Source organism: Pipra filicauda, unplaced genomic scaffold, assembly GCF_003945595.2.
Source record: "Pipra filicauda isolate LSUMZ 115617 unplaced genomic scaffold, ASM394559v2 scaffold246_size1145428_pilon, whole genome shotgun sequence".
Classification (NCBI taxonomy): domain Eukaryota; kingdom Metazoa; phylum Chordata; class Aves; order Passeriformes; family Pipridae; genus Pipra; species Pipra filicauda.
Window position 1 is genome coordinate 196,521 of NW_024104361.1, and position 13,093 is coordinate 209,613.

The 13,093-nt window shown below is 49.5% G+C and overlaps 1 protein-coding gene across 1 annotated transcript in view; it reads left to right on the forward strand.

Moving 5' to 3' along the window:
- COL13A1 (collagen type XIII alpha 1 chain) overlaps positions 1-13,093 on the forward strand; it is a 99,665-nt gene that overhangs the window by 59,708 nt on the left and 26,864 nt on the right. Inside the window, exons 17-20 of the mRNA XM_039381894.1 lie at positions 3,933-4,049; positions 4,532-4,573; positions 5,419-5,445; positions 6,188-6,223. Of these exons, the coding sequence (XP_039237828.1) occupies positions 3,933-4,049; positions 4,532-4,573; positions 5,419-5,445; positions 6,188-6,223 (222 nt within the window). The remainder of the gene's footprint in view (positions 1-3,932; positions 4,050-4,531; positions 4,574-5,418; positions 5,446-6,187; positions 6,224-13,093) is intronic.

The window sequence follows — 13,093 nt, forward strand, 5'->3', positions numbered from 1 at the left end:
TGCCTAAGGATATCAGTGGAGCTGAGTTAAAAACCCCCTGGGTAAGTTCTGTTTCTGAGCAGAGGAAGCTGTAAAAGCTCTGTACAGTGGGAGCATCGAGATGGTGAGTGGCCACCCTGCACCTGCCAGGCTGGCACTGCCAGTCCCTCTGTGAGCAGCGCGGGGAGCTCAGAGGTCTGCCCGCAGGTCCCTGTGCTGTGCTCATGCTGGGCTTTATTTTCATGGCAATCTCTCTGTTCCCCTCTTCTCTGTTCTCTCCCCTGGCCACTCTCTGACTCTCGGTGCCCTAATGGCCTCCTTTGCCCTGTGACCTTCTGGTTTGATCTTCTTCAGCTGTTGCCTCTCCTCAATTCAGTGCGGCTGGCTCCACCTCCGGTCATAAAGAGACGCACTTTCCAGGTAGACTTCTCCTCCTCATTGCCTGTTTCTAAGCTTATCCTGATGCTTGCCATTAATCAGCTTGCTACCTGTCTTTCTTCCCCTACAGAGGGGTTTCCAAGAGTTTCAGGCAGAGCTGAGGGACTTTCTTTGAAGCAGAGGAAATCTTTGATGTGATAATGTTGCTAAAAAGAAATGCAGTGAAGCCAGTTTTTTAAACTGAAAGAAATGGGCCATGAAACCGTTCTTAGGGCTGTCGACAAGCAGCCTCCTCCCTAAAGGAGTCAGTTCCTGCATATTCAATCTCCAGAAGAGGTTAGAAACCTCTTGCTGAAATGCAGCTAATGTCTGTGAAATTTAACTGAGATGAATGAATAGGCAAACGCTTCTTCTGAGGACTAGTCTAGTCTGAGGCACTTGGGAAATGTGTTTAAATAAGCTCTTAGAATGGTTTCATTAAATTGCATTAAATCTTTGTGTAAACACATTTATTTTTGTTTCCAGGACCATAATTCATGTTTAGTTTATTTTGGGAATTAATTCATAAAGCGAATTACAGACATATGAATAGTGAATAAGAGTGTCCATAGTCAGAGTTCATGTGGCTTTTAATGAGCCCACTTTAAGCTCCCTCATTCCATCAATTGGGATTAACTCTCCGTGTGGACAAACCGCTGTACTTACCCCGTGAAGTGTGCTGGGCACTCTCTATTAAGTGGCTGGGTTTTGTCACCCTGCTGCCTGTCTAGACAGTTGGATGCTAGCAGGGAACTGTAGGATGCAATTAGAGACCTTTACCATGAGGTGCCCGGTCCTTGCCCAGCACTGGACAAATCTTGACCTGACCAGTTGAGCCTGTGCTTTCAGTTCAGTTTCTATCGATTCAGCATTTGCACCACACAGAGCCCCATGGCTTGCACTGTTTGCCCTTTAAAGTGACAGTCTGGAGAGCCAGGCCAAGGACTGACCTCTTGGGAAGGCTTTGAAAGCTGAAGTTCCTCTCCAGGATGAAGTGGGAAACTTGAATAGCTGCCCTACGTCCTGTCGTCAGCCAGGGCTGCAAATTCCCTCTGTCCGCAGAGGCTTTAACTTCACCGGAGAGTTTTGCCATGATCTGTTTTGCTGTTGCTGTTTCGTTCTCTAAGTGCAACAGAGTGTAATCCGCTCCTACAGGTCTGCCAGCACCAGGCAATTCCAGGAGCCCATGAATACTAAGAAAAAAAGTGTGGCTGCAAAATGAATGTAGTGCCAGCGCCTGGAAGAGAGGAAAACCATGCTGCTGCCTCTGAGCACATCAGCAGGAGTGCTCTGCCCAAGGGCTGAGGCTTAGCCGAGAGAGGGGCTGAGCAGGGTCCTGTGTGAGAAGGCTGAGCAAGAATTGCAGTGCTGGGGCACAGTCAGGGTGGCTGCCTGGTGTTTAAAAGAACTGAAAAGTAGCTACAGTCAATGGCTAAAAATATAGAATGACAACTGACAAAAATGACACCTGATCTCCCACTTACTGTATCCACTTACTGTCTGGTTAGCTCTGTGGGGGTCCTTTTGTGCTGAACACATTAATAAGACTATAATGATGTGGTAATAATGCTTTGTGTGTTTAGGGATCTGCGTGGACGGGCACTCTCCTCAACAAAACACGCTTTAAGACAGCAAAGCAAGGGTGATGCGAATGGGAGTTTGGGTGAGCTCCTTCCAGCTGCTCCCCATGCTGGGGCAGGGCTGCTGCTCTTCCCAGCACCTTGTCCCCTGCCAGCACCCCTTCCCAGCACTGTGCTGCATTTTAGTGCCCTAAATCTGGAGCATGGACTGGGCTGGCAGAGAGCAGCTGAGGTGGGAACAGGAGGGAGAGCCAAAGTGAGATGGGCAAAAAGCCCCCTTTGCCTTCCAATGGTGCACCCATGCTGGGGGTGCTGTAAGATGGAGTGGGAGGGAAGTCTCTGAAGTTGGAATGAGAGGTCAAGGCATGAGGTAATCTAGGAATATACTCCAGCGTCCTCCCAACATCTTCATTAGATCCAAATTACCTTCCACATTTAAAAGCTACGAGACCATTTACAGGACAGTTGAATAGCACTGAGCGTGGAGGATAGTGAAGCTTAGGAAAGATCCTGTGTTCCCTTGCATGGGCCATAGGATACACTTAAAAAATGGGGGAAAGTGAGGATGCCCCTCCTGCCTGGCCCAGCAGGCTTCCCAGTGTGAGCTGTGGGTCCAGTGGTGAGGAGCAGGAGAAGGGCTGTGGCTCTACACATGACTGAGCTTCTTGTGAGCCTGGCCCACGTGTTGGAAATTTTCTTTTAAATAAAGCTCATGGAAGAAGGGATGAAATTTGCAGCTTATTACTTTCATCTATCATTCTAAATAAAGCAAACATCCCTGTATCTGCATGTTTTACTAAAGGCAGCCAGGATAAACAGCACACTTGGTAGGAACACATGCAGGGGACAGATTTCATGCGTCCTCCTGGAGTGTATAAGGCTGTAGAGAGGATAAATGCAGTGGAGACCCAACTGCACACCTAGTGATTTTTAACTGAGAAACAGCCATGTTTGATTTCTGGCTTCCCATGGATCCACCAAGTAGCGTTTTTCAAATTTAAATTGGATCACTAACAGTGATCACTGTCATGATACTTTATCCAGGGAGGGGAGCCTGTGAGACGAACAGCGCAGCGCGGGTGCCACGGTGCCTCAGGATCTCGCTGGATTCATCAATTATGGATCAGCTGTCTGGTATTCAAACGTGGCGCTTCCAACCCACTGTCTCCTCAGCGCCGCTGGGTCCCACGTCCAGGTCCTTGGGGCCAGATGACATTGCTGAGGCATGAGCCACAGCCCCTGAACGGCTACTGAGGGCCTGGGGAGGAACCGGCTCAAACGGCCCCGTGGCAGAGAGCTTAAAATGGCAGGTGGCTCGGCACGCACTGCCTTGTTAAATCTTAGAAAAACAGGCTATGCCTGGTGCACATGGGCCTGCTTTGGGTGGGCTCCAGAAATGCCATGATGATCGTGTTATTTTCTTTTGGGTTTGTGGCATTTCTACTTTTGGTCCTTGGCAAAACAGAGGGAGTGTTGTCCAACAAATATAGCATGGGGGAAAAAAATAGGCTGAGGTAAGACACTGCGGGTTTGCCTGGAAGTGCCAGTGTGGTCATGGGAGGCTTTGCTTCACATGTGACTGTCAAGTGCTTTGGAAAGCCTCCTCAGAGGCTCAAGAGACGTCGGTCTTTCGCATAAATATTGTACTTGACCGACTCAATGAAGAAAAAGGTCTCTTTGGACTGCTCTGTCATTTATAGATCCCTTTAGAAGAGAGGTCTGATCAGGCAGCTTCGGATGTCTTTGCAAACCGTAGGGTGCTGGCTCCTGCCACCCAGGCAGCCCAGCCATCCTCAGCAGGGCTCTCCATCACTCTTGGAAACTTCTCCTGGCACTAACCTGTGACTTGCTTCTACCTCATCTGCTTCAGCCAGGCTGGTCTGCCTTGAGCCCTTGGGGTGGCGGTGTGAAGGGTTTGTTCTGCCAGCTGATAACCTCTTGCTTTACAAACCACAGGGTGAACAAGGACAAGCGGGGATCCAAGGTCCCCCGGGGCCCCCTGGACCACCAGGGCCCACTGGACCGGCTGGACCTGAAGGAACCCCAGGACGTCCTGGGCCAGTTGGACCCCCTGTAAGTCCAATTACTGAAAAACAAATTCTTCTGCTTCCCCTTCCCCTGGGGCACAGGCAATTTCCTCTGGCCTCTCTTGCCTCTGCTGAAGCTGAGATAGTCACGGACACGAGACTTGCAGAGGATGTGGATGTGTGGAGCGGATGAAGTTCCCAGGAAGGAGGGGAGCGGGAGGGAAGGCGGAGGTGTGCGCAGGGCACTGCTGCTATCTGGGCACACAATGGGTGACACCAGGCTCATTTCCTCCTTCTCAGACCCTGCAGAGGGCCCCGGAGAGGAAGTAACACGAAGGGTGTAATTGTTGTGCTCAGAACAGAAACCTGACTGATAAGAATCCCTGCCACCCCTTTGAAGTCCTGTCCCTGCTCTAGCAAGCAGCCAAGGAGGGAGAGGACAGAAGCACCATTTATAAAGTCATACCATTGCTAAATGGCAGGGGACAGGGCAGAAAACCCTGCTAATGTACCTCTCTCTTGTAACAGGGCAGAGCGGGAGAACCTGGGAAGCCTGGCAGAGACGGAAAGGTGGGTACCAGGAACCAGCTCCGTTCCTGGGGGCTGCAGGGGGAGACATGGCACACTGGCTCTGCAGCCTCTGCGGAATGAAAGGAGTTTCCATCTCAAAGAGTTTTCAAGGCCTGCTAGCAGGACAAGCAGGTCTTTTCCCCAGAGGCAAAAGCACCCCTCCATACGTAGTACCGGAGTCAGGGATCCTGTAAGCATCCTATTTCTCTCTGAGCTCTGAGGAGCCAAGGATAGGATGGCTGAACACTTGAATTGCCATAAGCAGGCAACATCAAGGGTGGTATAGGCATCAGAGCATATCTAGAGTAGTTTCCCCCTTCTATCTGCTCACATACAGCTCTGCCACGGATATTTTGTTTATTTATATTTACATATACATATATCTGGTATGTTTCTTGGTTCATATCAGGTAAATTGCTTGGTTATTTCTCATTTAAAGACATGAATGGTTTGTTTGTTAATATATTCTCTCTTGTCAGAGGAAGCTGCAAATGCCTGATTTACTCCAGAGCTGCACAGTGGGTACAAATTTCCCAGGCAAGCCAGAGAAGCAGAAAAGGTTCTAGAGCATAATGCATAAGGCAAAGCAGCTCTTTGGTTTTCAGATTCAGCTAGATCAAACCTGGGGAGATGGAGCACTACAGACATGGATTTATTTGAGTGTATGGTTAAGACAGTATTCATCTACATGAAGAATAGATTGGGGGTGTTTGAGCTCACCAGCATAAATCATCTCTGTAAATCATCTCATTTCAAACCAAAGCAGCCAGCGTCTCCCATCACCCTGCAGTCCATGTAATGTCTACGTTTGCCAACCCCAGTGTCTGTTTTGATTTTATCCACAGGGCTTACCTGGGCCTCCTGGACCAAAGGTGAGACATCTCACCTCATTTAGAGGTGTAGCACGGTGATAAACAGGGATGGATACTCCTGGTGAGGACAGATGTGTACATTTTGACGGATGGAGGAGGGGAAAGGAGGTTACATCAAATCGCTGAGAAAGATTTCTGACCCAGCTTAGCATTGCCTTTGGGGCCCAGCCCGTGTGCTGATTCATGGGTTTTGTCCAGGCAACACGTCTGAGTTGCATCTTGACTGAGCCAGGCACGCCTCATCAGCCCCTCTTGCAAAATTGTTTGCCACACACAGCTTTATTGGCTTCTTCCATTCTCAAAGCATTTCCCAGCGCTTTAGGAATGGATTTTGCAATGCTATTGTTAACTCCGCCACGGGTTCCCATTTATTCACTTGCCAAAGTGCGAGGAGGGGGGTGGTTGTTGTTGTTTTTCAGCTGCAGCCACCCACCCTAATTAGTTTTTATCTGAGATATGTAGCCAGGGTGAGGAGATGGGAACCATGGAGCTGAGGCACAGAGCTGGCACGTGTTGTCCAGCTGCCAGGGCTTACTGTGCCTTTCCTGCCAGGACTCAGCCCAGTGCAAGTAATGGTGACCCATGGGTTTGAAGGGTCAGGAGCTCAGTGGAGTTGCTCTGAGCAAAAGAGGAATTTCTCCCCCTGGAATGCCCTCCCATCCCAGCAGTAAGTCAGGGAAAAGAGCAGAGATTTGTCCTTCTCAGGCCAAGCCTCACTTTCTTTTCTTTTTGCCTTTTGCAGGGAGAGGCTGGGATTCAGGGATACCCTGGCAGAAAGGTAAGAAGGGGAGCTCCAGTGCTGTTAAATGAATTAAGTGCACTGATGTCCTGTGGAATCATGGCTGCAAATCAGTGGACTACTCTGGAGCCCTCTGTGGAGCTCTGCTCCCACTGGACATGGGGCTCTGGCAGGCCCACAGATCTCTTCCTGTCGCCCACATCAGGAGAGCCTGGGCCCAGAGGTGTCTTTAACTCTCCAGCACCTATGAAACAGACTCCCCGTGCGTGTGCCCCTCTATACCCACTTCCAGGCTGAAATGCAGGTCTTGTTTATCCAGACCTGAACAGGAGGCTGAAAAGGGCCAAATCCCTGGCCGTGTACTGCTCTCTGGAATACAGGAAAGAGTCCTTAACCTCCTCCAGGTTAAGAGGCAGAAGCTGGCAATGTCCGAATGCCTTCAGCAGCAGCTGATCAGCAGCAGGGTTGTCAAGGCCGGAGGGTGTAATGAAGAGACAGAAAGAGAGACAGGGGAAAGACACAAGGAAGATCAAAGGGGAGAGAGAGAATAAAGAGATGTTAGCTGGAGAAGGGGTTGAATGTTCCCAGCAGGCAGGAGTCCTGTGTCCCCTGTTATCTCCACCTTGCTTTATGGGTGCTCTGCGAGTAAAATGGCAAGACCTGAGAGCTTTTTAAATAGATCTGTATAAACTGAGAAGTTTTTGTTATGTCAGGAAGTGGAAATTATAGCCCCTGCAGACCACAGCCCACTTCTGCAGACAGACACAATTTATTGCCCCTTCTCCCGGTGAACTGTTGGATTTTCCATTAGGAGCCCATCCTGTTCTGTGTGCGCTGGGCGGGCGGTCCCGGCAGCGACCTCACAGCGAGGGCCTCTGCTACCAGCTCCTCTTACACAAAACCACTTGTCTGGCTAATTTACTTCCGAGCAAAGAGCCTGCACTGATCTTGGAGGAATGAGCCCAAGGTTGTGACCTTTCTCTGGGAAAGGTGGAAGGAATAGATGAAAGTAGGGGAGCAAATCCTAAGAAAAGGGAAAAGAAAGCAAAATGTAGGGGAAAATTGTTAACTCAGATATAATACAGGATACGGGACCACTCCCTTCCCGACATTTCACACACATCTTTTGTGATGCAGAATGGTGCTCCTCTCCCAGAGAGACCCAGGTGGTAGGTTGGTGTGTGGGAGGCACCTCAGTGTGGGACATCCCTCTCACACCTCTGCTGATCTTCCTGGCAACCCACAGTTCCTTTTCTTGCTGCTGTGTTTGCTCCTTCCTCCATTTTCTTCTCTTCCTCAGGGTGAGGTGGGCGAGTCAGGCCTGCCCGGTGCCCGTGGCCTCCCTGGAGCCTCTGGCCCCAAGGTAACCCTTAAACTCGAGTCAGTGGGGGCATCTCCCAAGGGCAGATAACTGGCCCACAAGGCTAGAGACACACTAAAGGATGTCAAAGGCTGGGGACTGGAGGCAGTTCTCTAGAGCCCGTAATGAGCCATGTAACCAGGAACACTTGCTCCTGAGTGGGGAGCCTGGGCAATTGTTGGCCAAGGTGATTTCATGCTATCTGAACCAGTACCTGCACAGGGCTTCATTATAGAAGGCTTATTATTAGAGGCTTTTGCCCCAGGGTTGAGGGAATGGGCCATGAAACATTTTGACGGTTTCTACAACCAAATCATGTGGAAGAACATTAGTATGGGTGACCTCCAGCATCTACTCCAGAAACCTAAACTGCCTTGCATTCCCTGGGAGGGGTGGGCTGCAGCCAGTGCTTGGGCTGGTACCGTGTTGCTGTCAGGAGAACCAGAGGCCTGGGGTTGCATTATCACACCCCTCTTTTGGCTGCTTTCTCTCTGTCCCTCACTGTTATGATTGCTTGCTCAGTTACTCTTTATGTTCACTGTCCCTCTCTCTGTTCCCCCCCCTTCTCTCTCCTTTGCTGGGCAGGGTGAAAAAGGGGACGCTGGCATAAAGGTAGGCATGAGGAATATGTTTCTCTAAGGCGCGGTAGATCACCTGGGAGATAGATACTGCTCCTTGGGCTGACGGATTGCAAGGGGAAGTTGGGTCCGAGGCAGCTCTGTGGGGTATTTAATGGAGTGCACATCTGTGCTCTGATTAACCACAGACAGGCACTCTGAGCTCAGGCAATAAAAGCAGCCTTTATCCGTTCGGTGGAATTCGATTCTTACCAAAGGCATTTCTCTGACTATGAAGCTTGCTAGTGATTTGTTACATCTCTCTATTTGATGGGCTAGGTTGGGGTTTCCTCATAAAATCTGGTTAGCTGACGCATCAAATCCGCTCAAACTCTGCAACTCAGGCTGAGGTTTGGCACCAGGCGTTTCTGTCTGTTTCTGGACACTTTTTACAGGCTCATATGGTCTGTGCCCAGATGTTATCTATTTGACTGAAATTTACTGTACCCATATATTTAAAGTATATTACTCAATGTAGGCTGTGCTTAAAACATTACAACATTGGCTAGTGTTCATGGCAGTCAGAGCACACTGTGTCATTCCATACATCTTAAACATCACGAGGAAAGACCGGTCCTGTAATACTTGGAAAAGCATTAGCTGTGACACGTACATTTCAAGTATTTAGTGCGTGGCATGCGGCTCATTTATCGTGCAGCACATACACTTTCTATATCTTTTCCATCTGGGTGGATTATTGTTTGAAGGGAGAAAAGGCCCCTTCAGAGGTTACCAGGGACGTGTAACGTGGAGTTTAAAGAAATGTTCTTAGGGAATGCAGGATCTGGGTCCATAGTTGAATAGAGCAACAGCAATTGTCTTCCTACAAGAAAACTACACCTCCTCAGAAATACTGAGATGCATGTACAGTCCAAAGGTTCCCTGTGTCCATCTCCACATCAGTGTAATTCCATCAAGCACAAAGGCATCGCTCCTGTTTGTGCAAGTGTGAATAAAGGTGGAATTGCACCCAGAACTGATGTTTTGGGGCTCAGAGTTTGTTTTCATCTCTCCTGTTAAGCAGAACTGGAGGACTGAAGTCATCGAGTGTAGCCTGGGGGGAAGGAAAGGCTGGAAGGGGAAGTCGTGTTTCACCCCTGCTTGTACTGCCATGTTTCACTGCCAGCAGACATCTGCTCTGCTTGTGCACATCTAACCAGCCCTTCACTAGATCTCTGGCAAAGGGAAGTCTCCAGGTATTACAGTGATGTCTCAGGGCCATCCACAGGCAAGAGCCTTCCCTCACTCAGGGTCATGCTGGAGACACACTCTTCCTACTTGGCTCCTTATTCATCCCATGTCACAAAGAGCAGAGATGAGACCGGAGACACTTTTTTGTGATACTAAATTGCTGCTCCAAAGGGGCACCTCCCCAGACCCAAAGTGGCGTCTTTTTTCACACACAGACTTTAATTTGGTACTGTCAGGATCACTTGTCTCTCAACTTCCTTTCTTTTTGCTCAGAGGAGTTGAAAGGGAAGTGCAGAGGTACCCTTAAATCAGCAGCCAGACCTCACCCAGTAGCAGCTCTTGAGCGTCCAACACTGCATTTGTTGTCTTTGGAAATTGCTTCTTTCTGTTGTCTCCCACCTAAGAGGATTGATTTAGATTCTGGAAGACTTTTAATGCTTCCAATGTTGGATCCAATTATCTAGGCTAGATTCTAGCTTCTCTTAGCTTTGAGGAGCCCTGGACAAACACTGTTATTCATGGTTTAGCTGTCATGACCAATTTTGCATGGGATATCACTGCTTTGGCTGGCAGTGAAGAACATCTCAGGCCTGAAAAGGTTTGCTAGTATAACACAGACCCGGTGCTAATTTAACCACCTCTCCCCACCCAGTGACAGATGCAGCACAGCTTAGATTCTCTCTCTGTGGCCTCGTACTTTGGTCATGTAAGGACCTAAATCTGTGTCCCATAAAGGTCATTAGCCAGTGATTGTGATCACCTGGGCCTCTTGAATGAGCATTTGACTCACTGCCCCCAGCCTGTCACATTCAGCTTCACTGATGTTTTCTTTTTTCTGAAAGGTCTGTAGGATGAGGCTTTTTGTCATGCTCTGAGAAGGAGCAATAAATAAAGTGCCCACAGCCTTGCTATATAACCCCCTCATAATCTGCCTCTCCCCTCACGGAGCAATAAGGAAGGGTGTCTGCTTTAATTGGGAGCTAACGAGCTAATCAGCCTGGGGCTTCACTGGCACCCCGTGGGGATAAAGCTGCTCACACCAGGTGGAGGGTAAGCGAGTGTGAGGGGAGAGGTGTAGCCTAACTTTTCGGGAGACGTGGGGGAGGTGTTTCCTAAATCGGCGTGAAGCTTGCGAGAGCTGGGAGATGCTGCTGATTACCTTCCTGGAGCCCACTGGGGACTTGTGGTGGGTGTTTTGCCTATTGTACCCACCTTTGGTGATGTTTCCGAGCTCTTCGCTTGGCTGCACTGTTTCAGTGCTGCTTTTGATGGGCTGCTGCTGTCTGGCTACAGCGCCCTGTGCAGCTCGGAGGGCACCGGGGGATCACAGAGGGATCAGCCCAGCGGGTGCTCGCTGCGCTACAATGGCTTTCAAACACATAAGGGTTTAAAGATGTTTTGGAGATGTTTTTCTCTGGCTCTGGGATTTCATTCTGCTCTTCAGTGGTGCAGTGTCACGTTTGCTGCTCCCACTCTCTAATTAGCTCTAGTGCCTGTGTGATCCTGCCGGTGCCGGGGCAGTGCCAGCGGGCTGAGGCCATCTTCAGAAAACACAGGGTGGGGTGGTTGCTCTGTAACTTGCCCCCTGTGGGGGGTTACCCTGCTGCCTCTCGCTGAGGGGGCTTTGCTTGTGCAGAGCTAAATAATTAAGCATCTCTTCAGGCAGGCAGTTCTTCCAGGAAAGTCTCTGGGATGAGGAATTACTGTCACAGTCAGGGCTGCCCTGTGGGAATGGTCTCTGCAAACAGCGTGGGTGCCTCCCAGCAGAAAGCATTGGTCTTCTTTGCTTGATCTCACTTAAAAAAAACAGGGAGCATAACTGGGAAGGAGAGTGAGAGAGTGGTCCCCATTTTCCATTACAAAGTGTTCGTAATTATTGCTTTACAGCTGAAAATAGGGTAGTTAAGTATGTTGTACAGGGCAGGAGGTGCTCACACTGCCTCGATTATGTGTATTATGGTATTAGAAGGTATTTTACAAAATATAGTTCACAGGATGGCACAATTACAAACAGCGCTTTTTAAAAAAGCATACACATATATCCCTGCTGAATAGTCTTTCCAAGCAAGGACTAAACACCCAGAACAAAACAACAACAGCATGCAGATTGCCTGAAGACGTTTTATTTTCCAGTTATCACCAGACAAAATTCAGGTTAACAATACGAAGGCAAGCCTTGGATTCTCTGCTTCTCCAGATAAGTTTGTTTATCCTGTAGTCACTGCAGACTGACTCCCTGTGCCCCTGCAGCATGCCATGCCATGTGGCAGCAGGATACAGAGACTGTGGCACTCTAGTGGGGTTGGTCATGCTATAAGCAACAGGCTTGAGAGGTGCCACTGAAGGGAAAGGTCTCTGGTTAGGACAGTCGGTTGGGTGAGAGTCAGGTGGGGAGAACGGGCCATGTCTCATCTCACCCAGGAGGGTTTCTCATCACCTGTGCCCTGGGCACTCTGCACGGAGCCCTGAGAGGACTCACCTCCTGTCTCCTGCTCTCTTTCTCTGTGTGTCTTGCTCTGCTTCCAGGGGGAGAGAGGCATGCCAGGGCTGCCAGGAAGACATGGCTCTAAGGTACCTTGTAACCAGAGGAGTGATGCTTGTCTGCCTGATCTCACCCATAGCACTCGCCTGTCCCTGATGCGCAAGCATCGCCTGGAGTTGTGTGTGTGTCCGTTAGTTAGTGACTGTCCTCAGCTGAATTATTTCTGCTTCTAAATTGCAAAACATAGGGCCTAATTTATGCAGGGGATGGTGGGGGAAGAAGTGTTTTAGCAAGCAAATGGCATGCCCAGTCCAAGGATGACTTGCAGCATCAGGATCTTAATGCTTTACGCCAGTGAGAGCGGCCAGTGCCAGTAGGGAATTGGTGTTTTGTAAATTGGGGGTCCCAGGTGACCGCAGCAAATGTGGGATCAGCAGGGCCAACCCAGACTAATGCAGTGGTGAATCAGGGTCAGTGTGTGAGCAACCCTGCATGTCTGTGCCTTGCAGTTTAAGGATAAGTACTAGAGAATAACCTCATCCACACTCACTGCCATCTGAAGGCCGAAGAGTGAGGAACAGGCATCCCACCTGCACTGCAAAATCCTAACACAAAGCTGCTTGCTGCACGTTATCCCTTTTCATGGCTCTAGCCTGTATTCGCTGAAACCTACTGACCCTGAGACAATCTGGAATGCTTTTTCCCCCCATTTATTGCATAGAATCCCTGATCTCCATCTTCTGTCCTTGTGTTTTTTAGCTTTTGTCCCCGATTTCTGTTTCAGAAAGCTGAGAGGTATGATCCTGCTGCTCTCTGGCTCCCCACTCCTCCTTGTTTGAACTTTTCCAAGCTCTTTTCACTTTCAACTTGGCTCCCAGTCCTCCTCTCTGCCTTGTGCTACATCCCAACCCCTCACGTTTCCTAACTTCTAACACCACTTCACTCCCTGCCCTCTCCTTAGTTGACCCTCATATTTGTTTTTGTAACTTGACCTTTTTGCCAGGACCTAACTACTACTAATACAGGGCATTCAGAGATTTCAGAGCAGAGGGTTGATAGGGAGACCTGCTTTTTGCATTAGTGCTGTTGAGGGCAATGTGGCAGTGCCTATGGGAGCAGCTGCCGGGAGCTCCGAGGCTCCTGTCTGGGATGGCAGGGCAGGCTGGACCCCACTGTCCCGTGGTGGTGCCTCGCTCTGCGCTGCAGAATGACACCTGAATGGCAGATGTGTGGCTTCAGAGCTCTCCTGGAAATGTTTT